Below are 14,021 nucleotides of genomic sequence, written 5' to 3' on the forward strand. Positions count from 1 at the left end.
CCCTTCTCTCTCATCTTTTAACCTTGAATTCCCTAAATGGTAAGTCTATTCTTTCACCATTATCGTTGTTTTGTTCTGAGCATAAATGAAAAAATGCCCAATCTTCTTGTTTCCTTACTATTCAGCAAGCCCTCATTCATTCTGAGGTTAAGCTTTCCTGTACTATTCTTACAGATTTTGTTCCACTTTTTATTCATTCTTAGGCATATGTAGTCTCCATCTTTTGAATATGCTGGTAGAAAAACCCAAACCCCACTTGAGATCATTAAAGAACAGTGGTTTCTTTAGCTGCCATTACCTTTCTTCTTCTATTGTATCATGAACTTAACATTTTATTTTTCAAAGCCTCCCATTCCTTGAAAGAAAAAAAAATGCCTTTCCTTTTACAGCCTCCTGTCGTCAAATCATACCTGTCTTTTCACTGGATCTGTTTTCTAAAGCCTCCGACAGCCTGCCTTCTCTGTGTCTTGTATTACAGTCACATTCCCCCGTCTCTACCCCTTCCCCAAGACCAACCAATTCCTCCCCGGGAATCACATTACATCAGCATTACTAATGCAATAAATGCTATATTACAGACTATGTTTTCTTCTAGGAGGTCAATTAAAAACGAATCTCGGTGCTTGTTTGATTTAACATGGAGGATGAATTATTTAAGGTCAAATGCAAACTGCAGCTAGATTTGGAAGACATATTTATATTCATATTAAATATATACCTGTTGAATTTGGTTTTTTTCTCAATGCTTCAGAGACTCTAAGCTTTCAGGTAATTGGGATGGTCGAAAGCGTGGTTTTCCAGAAACTTCGCAAAAAATTAGACTGCATCAAAAGGACTGATCCACACATGCAAGAAACACCTACCAACAAAACCCATCTTCACAACCACGAGATTATCTCACCAGCAAGTGAGACTGCAAGGTTTGGGGGCTAGGCCGTACCACTTCGTGCTGCGCATGGGGGGATTCGTGCCCATTTGGCTGCGACTGACCGTTTCCCCTCGCTTGGTTTTGCCTTTGCTCCCCCTGCGCAGGCACCCACAGTGCGTCAGGCCGGCGCCTTATAGCGGCAGCCTGGGCGGCTCCGCTCGCTGTTTTTTCGCTTCTCTGGGTTGTGCTCCTTTCGAGGTCCGCGAAGATGCAGCTCAAACCGATGGAGATTAACCCCGAGGTGAGCGCCAGGTGCACGGCTACCCGGGGGTGGCGGGGAGCGCAGGGCCGAGGCTCAGCCCTCGCTAGGTAGCGTATCGCTGACTGCTTTTATCTTTGCATTTTTTTTTTCTTTGCATTTGCTTTTCAGATGCTGAACAAAGTGAGTGACGTCTCGCGCTGCCTCTGTCCCCCTCCCCCCGGGAGCGCCGAGGCGCCCTCGGCTGTTTCGCGGAGACCCAGCGGCCCCCTGCGCACTCCAGAGGCGGCGGGGCTGGGGCGCGGCCCGGGCGCCGTCCTCCTGCTGCTGCATGGGGGGCGGCGGTGACTCTGCGGAACCGGTGGGAGGTGGGCTGGAGGAGGCCGGGCCCCGAGGCGAGCGCCAGGCCGCGCTCCCGAGGGCGTGGCGCGGGGCGCGCGGGCTGGGATGCCCGGGCGTCGCGGGAGCCACGTGTGGGCCGCGCTTTGTGCTGTGTCACTGCGCCCGGCGGGGGCGGGGCGGGGCGGCGCCGCGCTCCTCCCGGGCCCGGGGCGGGGCGCGGGATGCTGCGCCGCCTCCCCGCCTCCCGCGCTGCTCGCCCCGGCGGGTCTCCGCACTCGGCCGCCGCCTCTCCTCTCCGCAGGTGCTGAGCCGGCTGGGGGTCGCCGGCCAGTGGCGCTTCGAGGACGTCCTGGGCCTGGAGGAGGAGTCTCTGGGCTCGGTGCCGGCGCCGGCCTGCGCGCTGCTGCTGCTCTTCCCGCTCACGGCGCAGGTAGGGCGTGGGGCCCCGGCTGCGCAGGCTCCGCGCTGCCCCCGAACCCGAGCGAGGCGGTGAGGACGGCGCAGGGTCTCCTCCCGTCCCGGCCCCCCAGGCCTGGCACACTGCCTTCTCCTTGTCGGGGATGGAGGGAGAACTCACACTTTCGTGGTTCTACTCCCTGGGGGTCCTGTTGATTGAGTTTATTGCGTTGTCTCGCGTCCATCCGCGTTGCCTTCAACTTGGAAGAGAAACAGCATCTCAGTTCCATCATCTTCATTATCCCGGAAGATTGTTCATCCTACTCGTGAGGCAGGTTGAACCTAGGCTTTTCCTAGCTTTTCACGCCAAGGAGTGGCTGGCCGATTGTTGGCCTTTAAGGCCTGTGATCTGTCGTTTTATTGTCGGGTTCTGTCTCAGACTCCCACCTTGGTGTAAAATGGAGGGATCCCGGCATGCCTAAACCCCGAGGAAACAATAGGTTCTTTAATTTTTACGCCCCTCTGCCTGGACCTTCGGTGGATGCAGGGGTTTCTTCCCAACCCTCCACTCCCTACAACTTACGCACTTGTGTTTTTCAGTCCCTCTTATGTGTTCTTCTAAAGCTTAATCACTGTGCCTGGTTCCTGTGTGGAAATCACCTTCTAACTCGCTGACCTTGTAGCTCATTGAACAGGTGGACATTAGGCCTGTCTTGGAAATGCTTTTTCATTTCTCTTTAGGTGGTCTTCCTCCTGCAAGTGTGCATGGATGTATCTCAAAGACTGAGTATCAGATATAAAAAGGTAGCTAGGGTGATGGTCTTGGATGTACGGAACCCCACTAATGAGCATGGCTTTGTCTGTGTTCAAGTGCTGCCGCTGGATCCCTGATTTAGGAGTGGTTGAATTTTGCTTAATTGACACTCCGGGGGCATTAGCCTATGGGGCATCATTCCAAACAGTGAGTTTAACTCAAGCAGCGTCCTAAAGCGACATTTCTAGAAACATCCTCAGCATAAATTAAACCTTTGGAAAGTTCAGGCGTTCGTCCAATGGGCCAAGTATTGGGGGTCAAAAACAGTTATTCAGAGCTATTAGGATAATCCCGCTGACATGTTTGTTACTGAATTTTCACTTAGGTGAAAATGGAGTTCCCGGATGATTGCAAGTCAAAGTATGCTCCCTGTAGATCAAATCGAATGCAGTTTTCTCTCATAGGAGCCTCTCACAGAGGGTTCTTATTAGAGGAACCATGATGACTCGGGGTTTTTGAGCAGCAGCCTTCAAAGGCAAGGCCTCTGGGAGGCAGTGGAGAAGCGTATTTGTCTTACAAAAGCCTACTGGTCTCATTTTGCTGGATCAAGCAGCTCTTGGCTAGAGAACATTCTGGATTGAACATTTTGTACTTGAGAGAGCTTGATACTTTTTCCTTTAGCTCTAGTTAAGTCTACCAGATTCAGTGAATGCCTATTTTGCAACGCAGAACACTTGGGCTAAGCAAAACACCTCCTGGGCTAAATAGTGAAGCAAATTCAAAACCAGTTGAGGTTTATAGGTGGACTTGCAAAAAGCTAATGTTAATTTAGAAAGCATCTAATTTTGTCCAAGAATATTGTGAAATCCTAAATGGACTACTTATAAAACATTTTAAATGATCATGAAATATTTACAGAAGTGTCACCATGCCAGAGTTCAGACAACCATAAAGGATGATGCTACCCCGTTATGAAAAATTAAATCTTTTTTTTAGAAAAGTGAAAATCCTTAACAGTCGATGGAAGCTCAATTCAAGTACAGTAGGTAGATACATGATGCTAGAACTTCCTACTACTTGGAGTTTGTTGATCTTATGTGACAAGAGAGCTTATTCCTCTGATGGTACCACAGACAAAGCTGAAACTTCAATTCCATGTGAAATAATGTAAGGCTACTAGAATTAGAAATCTATGGACTTCTGGGGTTCTGTACGATTTATACTGGTTGTAAAAATTAGCGTTTCTGTAGTGTATAATTGGCAAAGAAACAAGTGTCTCCGATTTCTTACAGAGAAATTTTTGTGAACTCACAATCCAGCATGCTAGACCAGTTGTCTTTCCTCCCTAAAAGTTGTTTAGTTGCTCAGTCGTGTCCGACTCTTCGCAACCCCATGGACTGTAACCCACCAGGCTCCTCTGTCCATGTGATTCCCAGGCAAGAATAACTGGAATGGGTTGCCATTTCCTTCTCCAGGGGATCTCCCTGACCTGGGTATCAAACCCGTGTCTTTGCACTGCAGGCAGTTTTTTATTAAAAAGATGAAGGAGTCATGAATTTCTTTAAATTGTTCCTTTCTATAGTTCTGTTTTGTTTTTGAAGTGACACGTACTTGGACTAGAATAACTTCAGAGAATAACGAGGTATAAACTAGCTGGTGCTCTTGGGCTTTCAGTTTGACCAGTGCTTGATGGGAATGCATGTGTGAGATGCAGTTGTTGGTGTTAAAAGGAAGGAAAGAATGAACTTGTCTGTTTTTCTGACTTAATCACGCCATCCATCTCAAGCTAAAAGGTGGCAGTGGTGTCTAGACAAGCTTGGGCTACAATCCAGGACTGCTGCTGCGGTGCAGCCGCGGGGTGGGGTGTCTGCCCCTCTCAGAACCCCACGCGCTGACTTGGTACGGGAGGCAGACGGGCCATCCTCCGGGTGCCGGCCAGCACCTCGGACCGAGACTCCTGGTCACACATCCCGCCTGTGTCTCCGTTTAGGCCCTGTAACTCACTGTGCTGCCGTCTGTGCTTTGCGTTTGCATTTTGAGATGTAAAAATGTCTTTTTGAACTCACAGCATGAGAACTTCAGGAAAAAACAAATTGAAGAGCTGAAGGGACAAGAAGTCAGTCCCAAGGTGTACTTCATGAAGCAGACCATTGGCAACTCCTGTGGAACCATCGGACTCATTCACGCGGTGGCCAATAATCGGGACAAGCTGGAGTTCGGTGAGTGGGTTTTGAGGCCAGTTATCCTCTAGTTGATCTTCAGTTAACCACAGTGCCTCCTTCCAACACTCGCAAGGGTCTACTCGGCAAAACCATTGCCTTAACCTTTTTTTTTGAAAACCTACTTAGGCATATAGGATCAGCAGGTGAATTCTCATTGTGCCTTCTCTTTTGAGGAAGGGAAGCTCCTTTTCTAAGAAGCATGGTGTGGCTTCCTCCACCTGGAGTGGCAGACTCTTGGGCTCTCCCATGAACAGACAGCAAATTGTTGTGATTCTCATGTGCTCCTGGTCTAGTCTCAACAATTCTAAAGAGCTAGAGTTGGTGTTAAGCCATAAAATACCAGCCTTTAGGGCCTTTGTTTACTGGTGCAGTGTCTCATAAGCAACAGGAGAGCTAACATGGCCTAAAGCAGCAGGAGAGCCTGCAGACGCATAGCCACAGCCCAGCACCTTGAAAGGTCCGTCTCTGAACAAAGCTGCATCAGGGGTTTTAGCCTGCCTCCAGCGGGTGCTGTGGAGGGCATAGAAGAGACGAGTCTTAGCCCTGAAGTGGGCAGAAGCTCACTGAACTGCTAACAATGCTAAAGTACATGGCATTGTATTATGATTTAGGCCGAGGGTCAACACATTTAAAAGCTGGAGAGTAAGTCGTTTAGGCTTTGAGGGCCCTATGTTCTCTGCCCTTGTAGCACTAGAAGAGCGGCCTTAGACAAGATGTAAAGCAGTGGATGCGGCTGTATTCCAGTAAAACTTTATTTACAAAGATAGGCAGCAGCAGTTTGCCAACTCCTGATTTAGACGGGGGGTGGGGGTGGCTGAGAACTGAATAACTTCATCTAAGAGTCCATGTTGTTGTTTGTCGCAGGTCAGATCCTTTTTTAACAAAGGAATTGTGGCCAGACTCTCTACTCTCTGTATAATTTTGAAATTAAAAAGGAGGGGGTTATCCAGCCATAAAGGGACCAGATCTTCGAGAAGCTACTTTTTCAAATAATTGACTCAGCATAGTCATATTAAGAAGTTGTAGCTTGGTCCTTTTTATCTCTTCTGCAGTGAGTATCATTTTGTTTAGAAAGCTGTATTCCCTCACCTGCACATACTGTCATTCTGTAAACGTGGTCCTGACGGATAGGCTTAATCTGAGTCATAGTCCTCCTCATAAAGTTACGAGGAGTTTCCTATGACTTCCTAATTTTGAATGGTGTGCATTTAGCAAATCTGATGAAGTTTAGAGCTGAAAATTGAAAGCAAGGTCTTTAGAAATGCCAGTTGTTGTTGCTTCATACACACTGAGCAATGGAAAAATGTTACACCAGCCATCGGCCAGTCAGCTCTTCTAGGCCAAACTGTTAGGCGCATTTCAGGTCTTTAGGTTGATGTCTATCTGGATAACCCTATTACTAAGATTGCTTTTCTTTGCCCTGAAATAAGTCTTGGTTTGAGAACCATTACTAGGTTTGAATGTTGCATCATGTATGTAGTAAACATGCATTATGCGTTGGTAGCTGCTGTAGATGACAGAGGACTAGACAAGACAATTCTGCCTTCATGGCATCAAAAATCTCACAGATACGTGCTACAGTTGGATCAGTGCCATAACAGATGTGATCAAAGAGATGAGGGTGAGGTGGAAGATGAAGGGGTTCGGGAGCCAGGGAGAAGATGTAAGGAGGAGCCTGAACCTTAGAAGAAGGGAGAGTGCTCTGGTTTGAATGCAGTGAGAAGGGAGTGGTTGGAGAAAGAGGCTGGGGAGGGGACAGCTCATTCCCGTCTTTTGAGGCCATGGTAAAATCGCAGGTTGCCAAACATGACCAAGGATGCCATGTCTTCGGTCATCAGTAAACGTGCACCCGTTCACACTATACCTGTACTGATGATGATTTTGTGTTTTTTCCCCAGAGGATGGGTCCGTTCTGAAACAGTTTCTTTCTGAGACAGAGAAGTTGTCCCCTGAAGATAGAGCAAAGTGCTTTGAAAAGAATGAGGTAGGAAGGGAACTTCTAGAACATTGATCTTTAGTCCTCTGGAGGTTTCTGTGCTGACTCTTCTCTGTTTTCCGCAGGCCATTCAGGCAGCCCACGATGCCGTGGCACAGGAAGGCCAATGTCGGGTAAATACAAGTTAAAGCCAGGCGATCCAGGTGACCTCTGTGTTTCCCCAGAAACATGTGCAAAAACCTCTCCCCAGGATCCAGCACATGTGTCTACTCAAGGCCGAGGAATGCCAGAAAGTTCTACCAGAATAATGCCTTGACCAGACCTGTTCATAAAAATGGCTCTGCAAAATCTCTGATTGGCACTTGACACAGTCTTGAGTAAATTGAGGCTGATAATGTTTTATGTAGACTCAAATGGGTCTAGTAGAGTGAGTAACACCCTTCTTAGTAATGAACATTTTAGATACTCTTAGTTGGAGAGCAAGCTAGACCAGCAAGGACTCACAGTTTCTAGATGACTTAGGTACCAATAATAACAGAGCCTTCGAGTCAACTGTTAGATTTAAATTTGTTCAACCCTAGTTGGCTCTGCCACTATCTAGTCTTGACCTTGGGTGAGATGCTTATCCTCCTGAAGTCTTCATTTCCTCCTCAGTAAAAAGCAAGTCTTAAGAGTTCTGTTAGTTACTGTGTATCTACTTTAATGGTCTTAGAATAAAACCTAATATATTGGAAATAGATATTAGCTCTAATCATTTAAAATAATACACAGGCAAGTTGGTTCAAGCATATTCCACTTAGGGACTTTTATTTTTTAACAGATTAGGTCCTGCTTATTGTATATTGCAAAATACAGATATCAGATCAACAGATTGTACACCTTAAACTATGCAATGTTATGCCATTTATATCTTAATTTTTTCTTTCAGCTTTATTTTTAAATGCAGTATATAACAATAAAAATTCTCATTTTCGAAAATACGTCTTGTTTCTCTTCAGGTAGATGACAAAGTGAACTTCCATTTTATTCTGTTTAACAATGTGGATGGCCACCTCTATGAACTTGGTATGTTTCACTTTTGGAATCTAATATAACTGCATGCATTCTCACACACAGTTCCTCTTACAGTACTGGTGTGGGCCTTTATGGCCGCACTTAGTATATCTTTAAGAAGCTGGAACACCATGGTATTCTTATGGGGGCATTTAACCCTTGTCATGCCCAGAGTACCTCCCTCAGGCAGCTGACCAGTAGAATGAATGGATTTAGTCACAAACCAGTGAAGAGAATTGGTCAGCTGCTTTAAGATACGCATTCAGATTCTGTCTTCTACCTTCTACTGTAGCATCACCAGTATAGAGTCTCCACCATCATCCTTTTTGGACAAGGATTTTAGAAGGAAATAAATACTTAAACATGACCTGATCTGTGTAAAAAGAATGTAGATATGTTGGGGTAATTCCTACGAGCTGGTTTTACAGGCAACAAGGAAGATCATCCAACTCTGTTTTAGGAGTCATCCCCTTTATTAATGGGGAAAGACTTGCACCTGTGTTATCTCAAGTCAAGATACTACCTGTGGGCAAGCAAGGGCAAAGAAAACTTGGGCCACTCAGCAGTTGTTGAGGGACACGTGAAATCTCAAAGATCCCTTTGTCTTGCCTCCACCTTCCCTGTATCTCACAGACTGCATCTAACTTTTGCACTGTGGTTCTCCCCAAGAGATGGCCACAAGCCCAGATGTTAGGTCGCTAGGTTGGGCTTGTGTGGTCCTGGCGCTTGTAGATTAGAATGTCTGGGATGGATGTTAGGAACACTTGAACCTCATTTCCAGCCTGTTTGTAGGCAGCCTTCCCTCGGTGGGAGGGGTAGTTGTATTTGGAAGAATCTAAAGCTAGCCTTTACGTGGGACAAGCCCAGTGGCCAGAAAACACGCAGAGAGAACCGACGTGCCTGGCTTCTCTGTTTCAGATGGACGGATGCCTTTCCCGGTGAACCATGGCACCAGCTCAGAGGACTCGCTGCTGCAGGTAATCTTCGGCATCCATTTCCACTGGGGCCCACATTGTGTTAGCCAGTTGTCTCTTCTGAAAGGCAGGCTTTCTTTTGGTACAGCCAGCATCAATCATCTGGGATAAGAGCAGTCTTTAGGGCTTAAAGATCATCTTAGTAATTCTTTCTACCTCATTTTATGCTTCAGAGTGGCACTGATTAATAATCTGTCTCGAGTTCTGTCTTTAGCCCACAGTTAGAATTAGCCTGAAAGTCATTCTACTTCCTGTGGGATTAAGGTGACAATTGTCCTTTTGTCAGATTACATCATAGCCAGTGACTCAGACTCAGGGAACAGCAACCCAAGCCTTGCCTTATCCCTCTCTGACCGCTGAGTGTGGGTCGGTCTTGAACTGTGAATTCTGGTTAGGTAGTTAACTCTGGAGTTTTTTCTTCCCACCTGGTCGCTCCACTGTTAACAGGTCAAAAGAAGCAAATTCACAACATGCCTGAAGAGAACTTGAAGATCCAGGGTCACTGTGTAACTATCCTGGTACAGGTGACTGCAGACAGCTCTTAATTCTAAAACAGGGCTGGCGGATTAGTCCACTTCACCCTAAAAATGAATCTAGAGTTGATTCAGTTTGCTCTTATAAAGGGAAATTGCTTAATTGTAATAAAATTGAACATGATGTTAAGATGTAATTTCTTCATTTGTCGTAATCAAAGCTAAACTCTTCTGCGTGCTTATGTGCAGACAAGGAGTTGGCAAAAACTTTTCTCTGTGACGAGCCAGGAAATATTTTAGGCTTCCTGTGGCATATGGGCTCTGTTGCATGTATTCACTTCTGTGACGGCTCCAAGGCAGCCCATAGGCAATGTCTAAATGAATGCGTATGGCTGTGTTCCACTTAAACTTTATTCACAAAAATAGGCAGCTGGCTGGATTTGGCCCACACATTGCAGTTTGCCGACTCCAGGCTAGATGCTGTTCTACATTACTTGTTTCACAGAGTCCTTTTAATGATGCTCTGAGGTAGTTACTCACATTTTACAGATGAGGAAGCTGAAGTGCAGAGGTAAGTGATGCCCACGGTCAATGACAAGCTGTCAAATCAAGCTTCAAATCTAGTTGGTCTGTCTTTAGAGTCTGTGCTCTTAGCCACTGTACGATACTGCCTTTATGATAGACCTGTCTTTGGAACATGGCCTGCTGACCTCCAGGTGTCAGTGGACCAAATGATGCCATTCTTGGAGGGAGGGTCACTTTCTCTAGCCAGCTTTCATATACACCTGAGATGAGTCAGAGCTAATCCTTGGATATACCAGGGGTACATGAGAATGGTGATATGGAATGAGAAATAGACCTAGAGAAACAGGATGGGGGTTTGCATGAGAGTTAGGATTCACTTATGGGAGAGAAAAAGAATAGGGGCAGTAATTCTCGTTGGATCCTATTTGGATTAAAGTTTCCCAGGTGTATACTTAACTCCTGCCTAAGGTTATCCTATGCCTCACATTGTGGGTTTGGTTCCAGACCATCACAGTAAATAAAATTGAATTTTTTTGGTTTCCCAGTGTATATAAAAACTATGTTTAAGTGTGCAATAGTGTTATGTCTAAAAAAAAACAATATGCAGAGCTTAATTTAAAATACTGTTAAGAATTGCTATGATCTGAGCCTTCAGTGAGTCAGCATTTTTGCAATAGGAACATCAAAGATTACTGACGACCATAACAAGTTTAATATTAATGAAAAGTTTGAAATACTATGAGAGTTACCAAAATGTGACACACACAGCCAAGTGAGCAAATGCGCTGGGGAAGTGCTGCCAGGAGACTGACTCCATGTAGGGGTGTTACAAACCTTCAATTTGTGTGAAAAGAAAAGGCAGTATCTTCAAAGCCCAGTAAAGTGAAGTGCAATAAAATGCGGTATGCCTGTACCATAAAACGTGCTCTTCATAGAGTACCTGAAACTGTTCTGCGAGTAGAATTTATGAGGTGTGGGGAAGGTAAAAACCTTTTTGTTAAAAAAAAAAAAAAAAAAGCTATATTACAGTCAGCCAGCATCTTAATCAGTGGGAATTCTTTTCCTAAGACTGGTCCTATATGGTTAAAGATGTTTTAGGTTATCTAAGTGAAAGTGAAAGTCGCCCGGTCGTGTCCAACTCTTTGCAACCCCATGGACTCTACAGTCCAGGGAACTCTCCAGGCCAGAATACTGGAGTGGGTAGCCTTTCCCTTCTCCAGTGGCTCTTCCCAACCCAGGGATCAAACCCAGGTCTCCCCCATTGAAGGCAGGTTCTTTACTGTCACCAGGGAAGCCCAGGAACACGGGAGTGGGTAGCCTCTACCTTTTACAGCAGATCTTCCCGACCCAGGAGTCGAACCGGGGTCTCCTGTGTTGCAGGGGGGTTCTTTACCAACCGAGCTGTCAGGGAAAAGCCCTAGGTTATACTCCAAATAAACTTGCTAAACTGGTGAGAAAATACATAAACTTAACCCAAGTATCTTAAATTGGAGTGAATTAGGTCACTGCTTATTGTGTATGTAGCAGTTGGCTATTGTCTTTAGAGGCACACTCTTCATGTTAATGAACACTATGGGTCCTAAAGGAAAGTGGACTTGGGGAAGGCAGTCTGTAATACCAGTGTATTAAAAATTCTGATAGAATGTTACTTTAGATCCCCTACAGTTTTTCTGAGTGGTGCAAAACCTGGAAGAAAACCAGGATATGGTTGATGCTTTTTAAGGGCCGAAACTCATCAAGTTGGTGATATTTTAGACCTTGGGAACTGATGTTCCATGGTTGTTTTCTGTCAGGGTATCCAATAGCCTCTTAAAGGTCTTATATTTAATATTTTGGTTGGGCTTTCTACTGGACTTTTTACAAATTGAACAATGATCGATATTCTGATTCCAATACATTTAAACCCTAGCATTCAGCAGGTAACATTGGGATCAATTTTCTGTCCTTATTCTTTGTAATTTGGGTTTTAAAATTAGTGATTCATGGCATTCCCTAAATATCTAAGCAGTTATCATTTACCTGTACCTGGAATACCAGATATTTAAATTTTGTAGAATGTTTACTTTTCCCTGGAGAAGGAAATGGCAACCCACTCCAGTATTCGTGCCTGGAGAATCCCAGGGATGGAGGAACCTGGCGGGCTACAGTCCATGGGGTCGCAAGAGTGGGACACAATACCACCGCCAAAATGTTTACTTTTCCCTAATGAAGAGAAACCAATTTTCTGTCTCTGGATTTGAGGGAAAGAGGGCGTACTTGTCACAACCAGGCCCACGGTGGCAGGCGCACAGAGCATTTGCTCGTGGTAACAATCAGAGCTTCCGAAGCCACGTCTGTGATGTGGGTGGGTCCTTGTCTTTCCCATCACCTGATGTTTTTTTTCCCTCTTGTCTTAAGCCCTGGTTTTCAAGTTTGTTGGGAGGTTTAAAGTCGGTCAGGGTGCACTTTGCGGGTCTCAGTGATCGTTTTCCCTTGAAGTGTTCATTGTGAGCTGGTGGTGTTCGGAACTGAATTCCCAACTCTCCTCCTCAGGACGCCGCCAAGGTCTGCAGAGAATTCACTGCGCGTGAGCAGGGGGAGGTTCGCTTCTCTGCTGTGGCCCTCTGCAAGGCAGCCTAATGCCCGCGGGGGCACTCTGCTTCACCCCTCTTCCCTCCATTGTGAACGCGTCTCCCCCCAAAGCCGGTATGCAATGCTTCAGTACTTGTAGACCACAGCGTCTTCCTTCGGGTCCGCAGATCAGCAATTAGCCTCCACCGCGCCCCCGGCCGGCAGAGCTCGGCTGTGGATGGAGCGAGTTTGGCGTCAGCCTGCGATGGCGAAGCGCTCCCCGCCCTGTGTCTTGTACCTCAGTATCTCACGCTTTAATGGCTACTTTGGTTTGTGTCTGTAAGTTAAGGCCTTGGATGTGGTTTGTCCTTGAAAGGAATAAAATTTTTCTGCTGATAAAGAGATAAGCCTAAACTGGTTTTCATTTTTTCTTCCCACCAATGTATCCCAAAGTTTCATAGCAATTACATATATACCTTCCGTGTAAGAACTTATACAGTACTGGGAATAAAATTACCATGAAAATATTATCAGTTCAGTGTGATTTTAGATTTTTTCCTATCAGTCCAGTCGCTCAGTCGTGTCTGACTCTTTGTGTCCCCATGAACTGCAGCACACCAGGCCTCCCTGTCCATCACCAACTCCTGGAGTTTACCCAAATGTATATGTTATTGTGTGTTCCTATAGTTTTTTTTTTTGTTTTAATTAGACCTTTTGGAGCAGTTATTTTTACTGAAATAAATTGATAATACATTGTTAGTTTCAGATGTACAACATAGTGATTCAACATTTAAATACATCATTAAGTGATTACCACGATAAGACTAGTAACTACCTGTCCCCTTACAAGGTTAATGCAGTGTTAGTGATCATGTTCCTTATGCTATAAGTAATTTTAAAGAAAAACAGAAGATATTAGAGTTCTCATGTACCCCTCATCCATTGGCGCAAATGCTAAAACATCTGCAATGCCGGAGACCCGGCTTCATTCCCTTCGTGGAGAAGATCCCCTGGAGAAAGGAATGGCAACTCACTCCAGTATTGCAAGAATTCCCATGGACAGAGGAGCCTGGTGGGCTGCAGTCCATGGGGTCGCAAAGAGGTGGACACAGCTGAGCAACTAACATACCCCCTCATCCATTTACCCCATTTCATCTTCACATTTGTCACGGTTAATGAACTGATTGATAATATGGGCTTCCCTGGTAGCTCAGCTGGTAAAGAATCTGCCTGCCATACGGAGACTTGGGTCAGGAAGATTCCTTGGAGAAGGGAACGGCTACCCACTCCAGTATTCTTGCCTGGAGAATTTCATGGACAGAGGAGCCTGGTGGGCTACAGTCCATGGCATCGCAAAGAGTAGGACATGAACGGTTTTCACTTCACGTTGAAAATACTGTTGACTGAAGTTCTCACCTGATTCAAATTGCTTTTGTTTTTACTTACTGTCTTTTTCCTTTTGAGGATCGCACCCAAAATACTCTTAAGGTTCCTCTTGGCTATGACAGTGTCTCAGACTTGACAGTTTTGAGGAGTACTGGTCAAGTGTTTGGTAGGATGCCCCTCTTGGGATTTGCCCAGTATTCTCATAACTAAGGTTATGAGTTTGGGCGGTGGAACACCACAGGTAAAGTGCTGGTCTCATCATGTCGTATGAAGAGTACATACC

At 45.6% G+C, this 14,021-nt stretch overlaps 1 protein-coding gene across 1 annotated transcript; it reads left to right on the forward strand.

The window, feature by feature from the left end:
- Positions 1-1,021: 1,021 nt before the first annotated feature.
- UCHL1 (ubiquitin C-terminal hydrolase L1) lies at positions 1,022-12,766 on the forward strand. The gene is made up of 9 exons (XM_043871239.1): positions 1,022-1,169; positions 1,299-1,310; positions 1,771-1,899; positions 4,688-4,838; positions 6,740-6,825; positions 6,903-6,950; positions 7,776-7,842; positions 8,749-8,807; positions 12,335-12,766. The coding sequence occupies exons 1-9, from the start codon at positions 1,137-1,139 to the stop codon at positions 12,419-12,421; spliced, it is 672 nt and encodes a 223-aa protein (XP_043727174.1). The 5' UTR covers positions 1,022-1,136; the 3' UTR covers positions 12,422-12,766.
- Positions 12,767-14,021: the final 1,255 nt, after the last annotated feature.

This window comes from Cervus elaphus, chromosome 17, assembly GCF_910594005.1.
Source record: "Cervus elaphus chromosome 17, mCerEla1.1, whole genome shotgun sequence".
Classification (NCBI taxonomy): domain Eukaryota; kingdom Metazoa; phylum Chordata; class Mammalia; order Artiodactyla; family Cervidae; genus Cervus; species Cervus elaphus.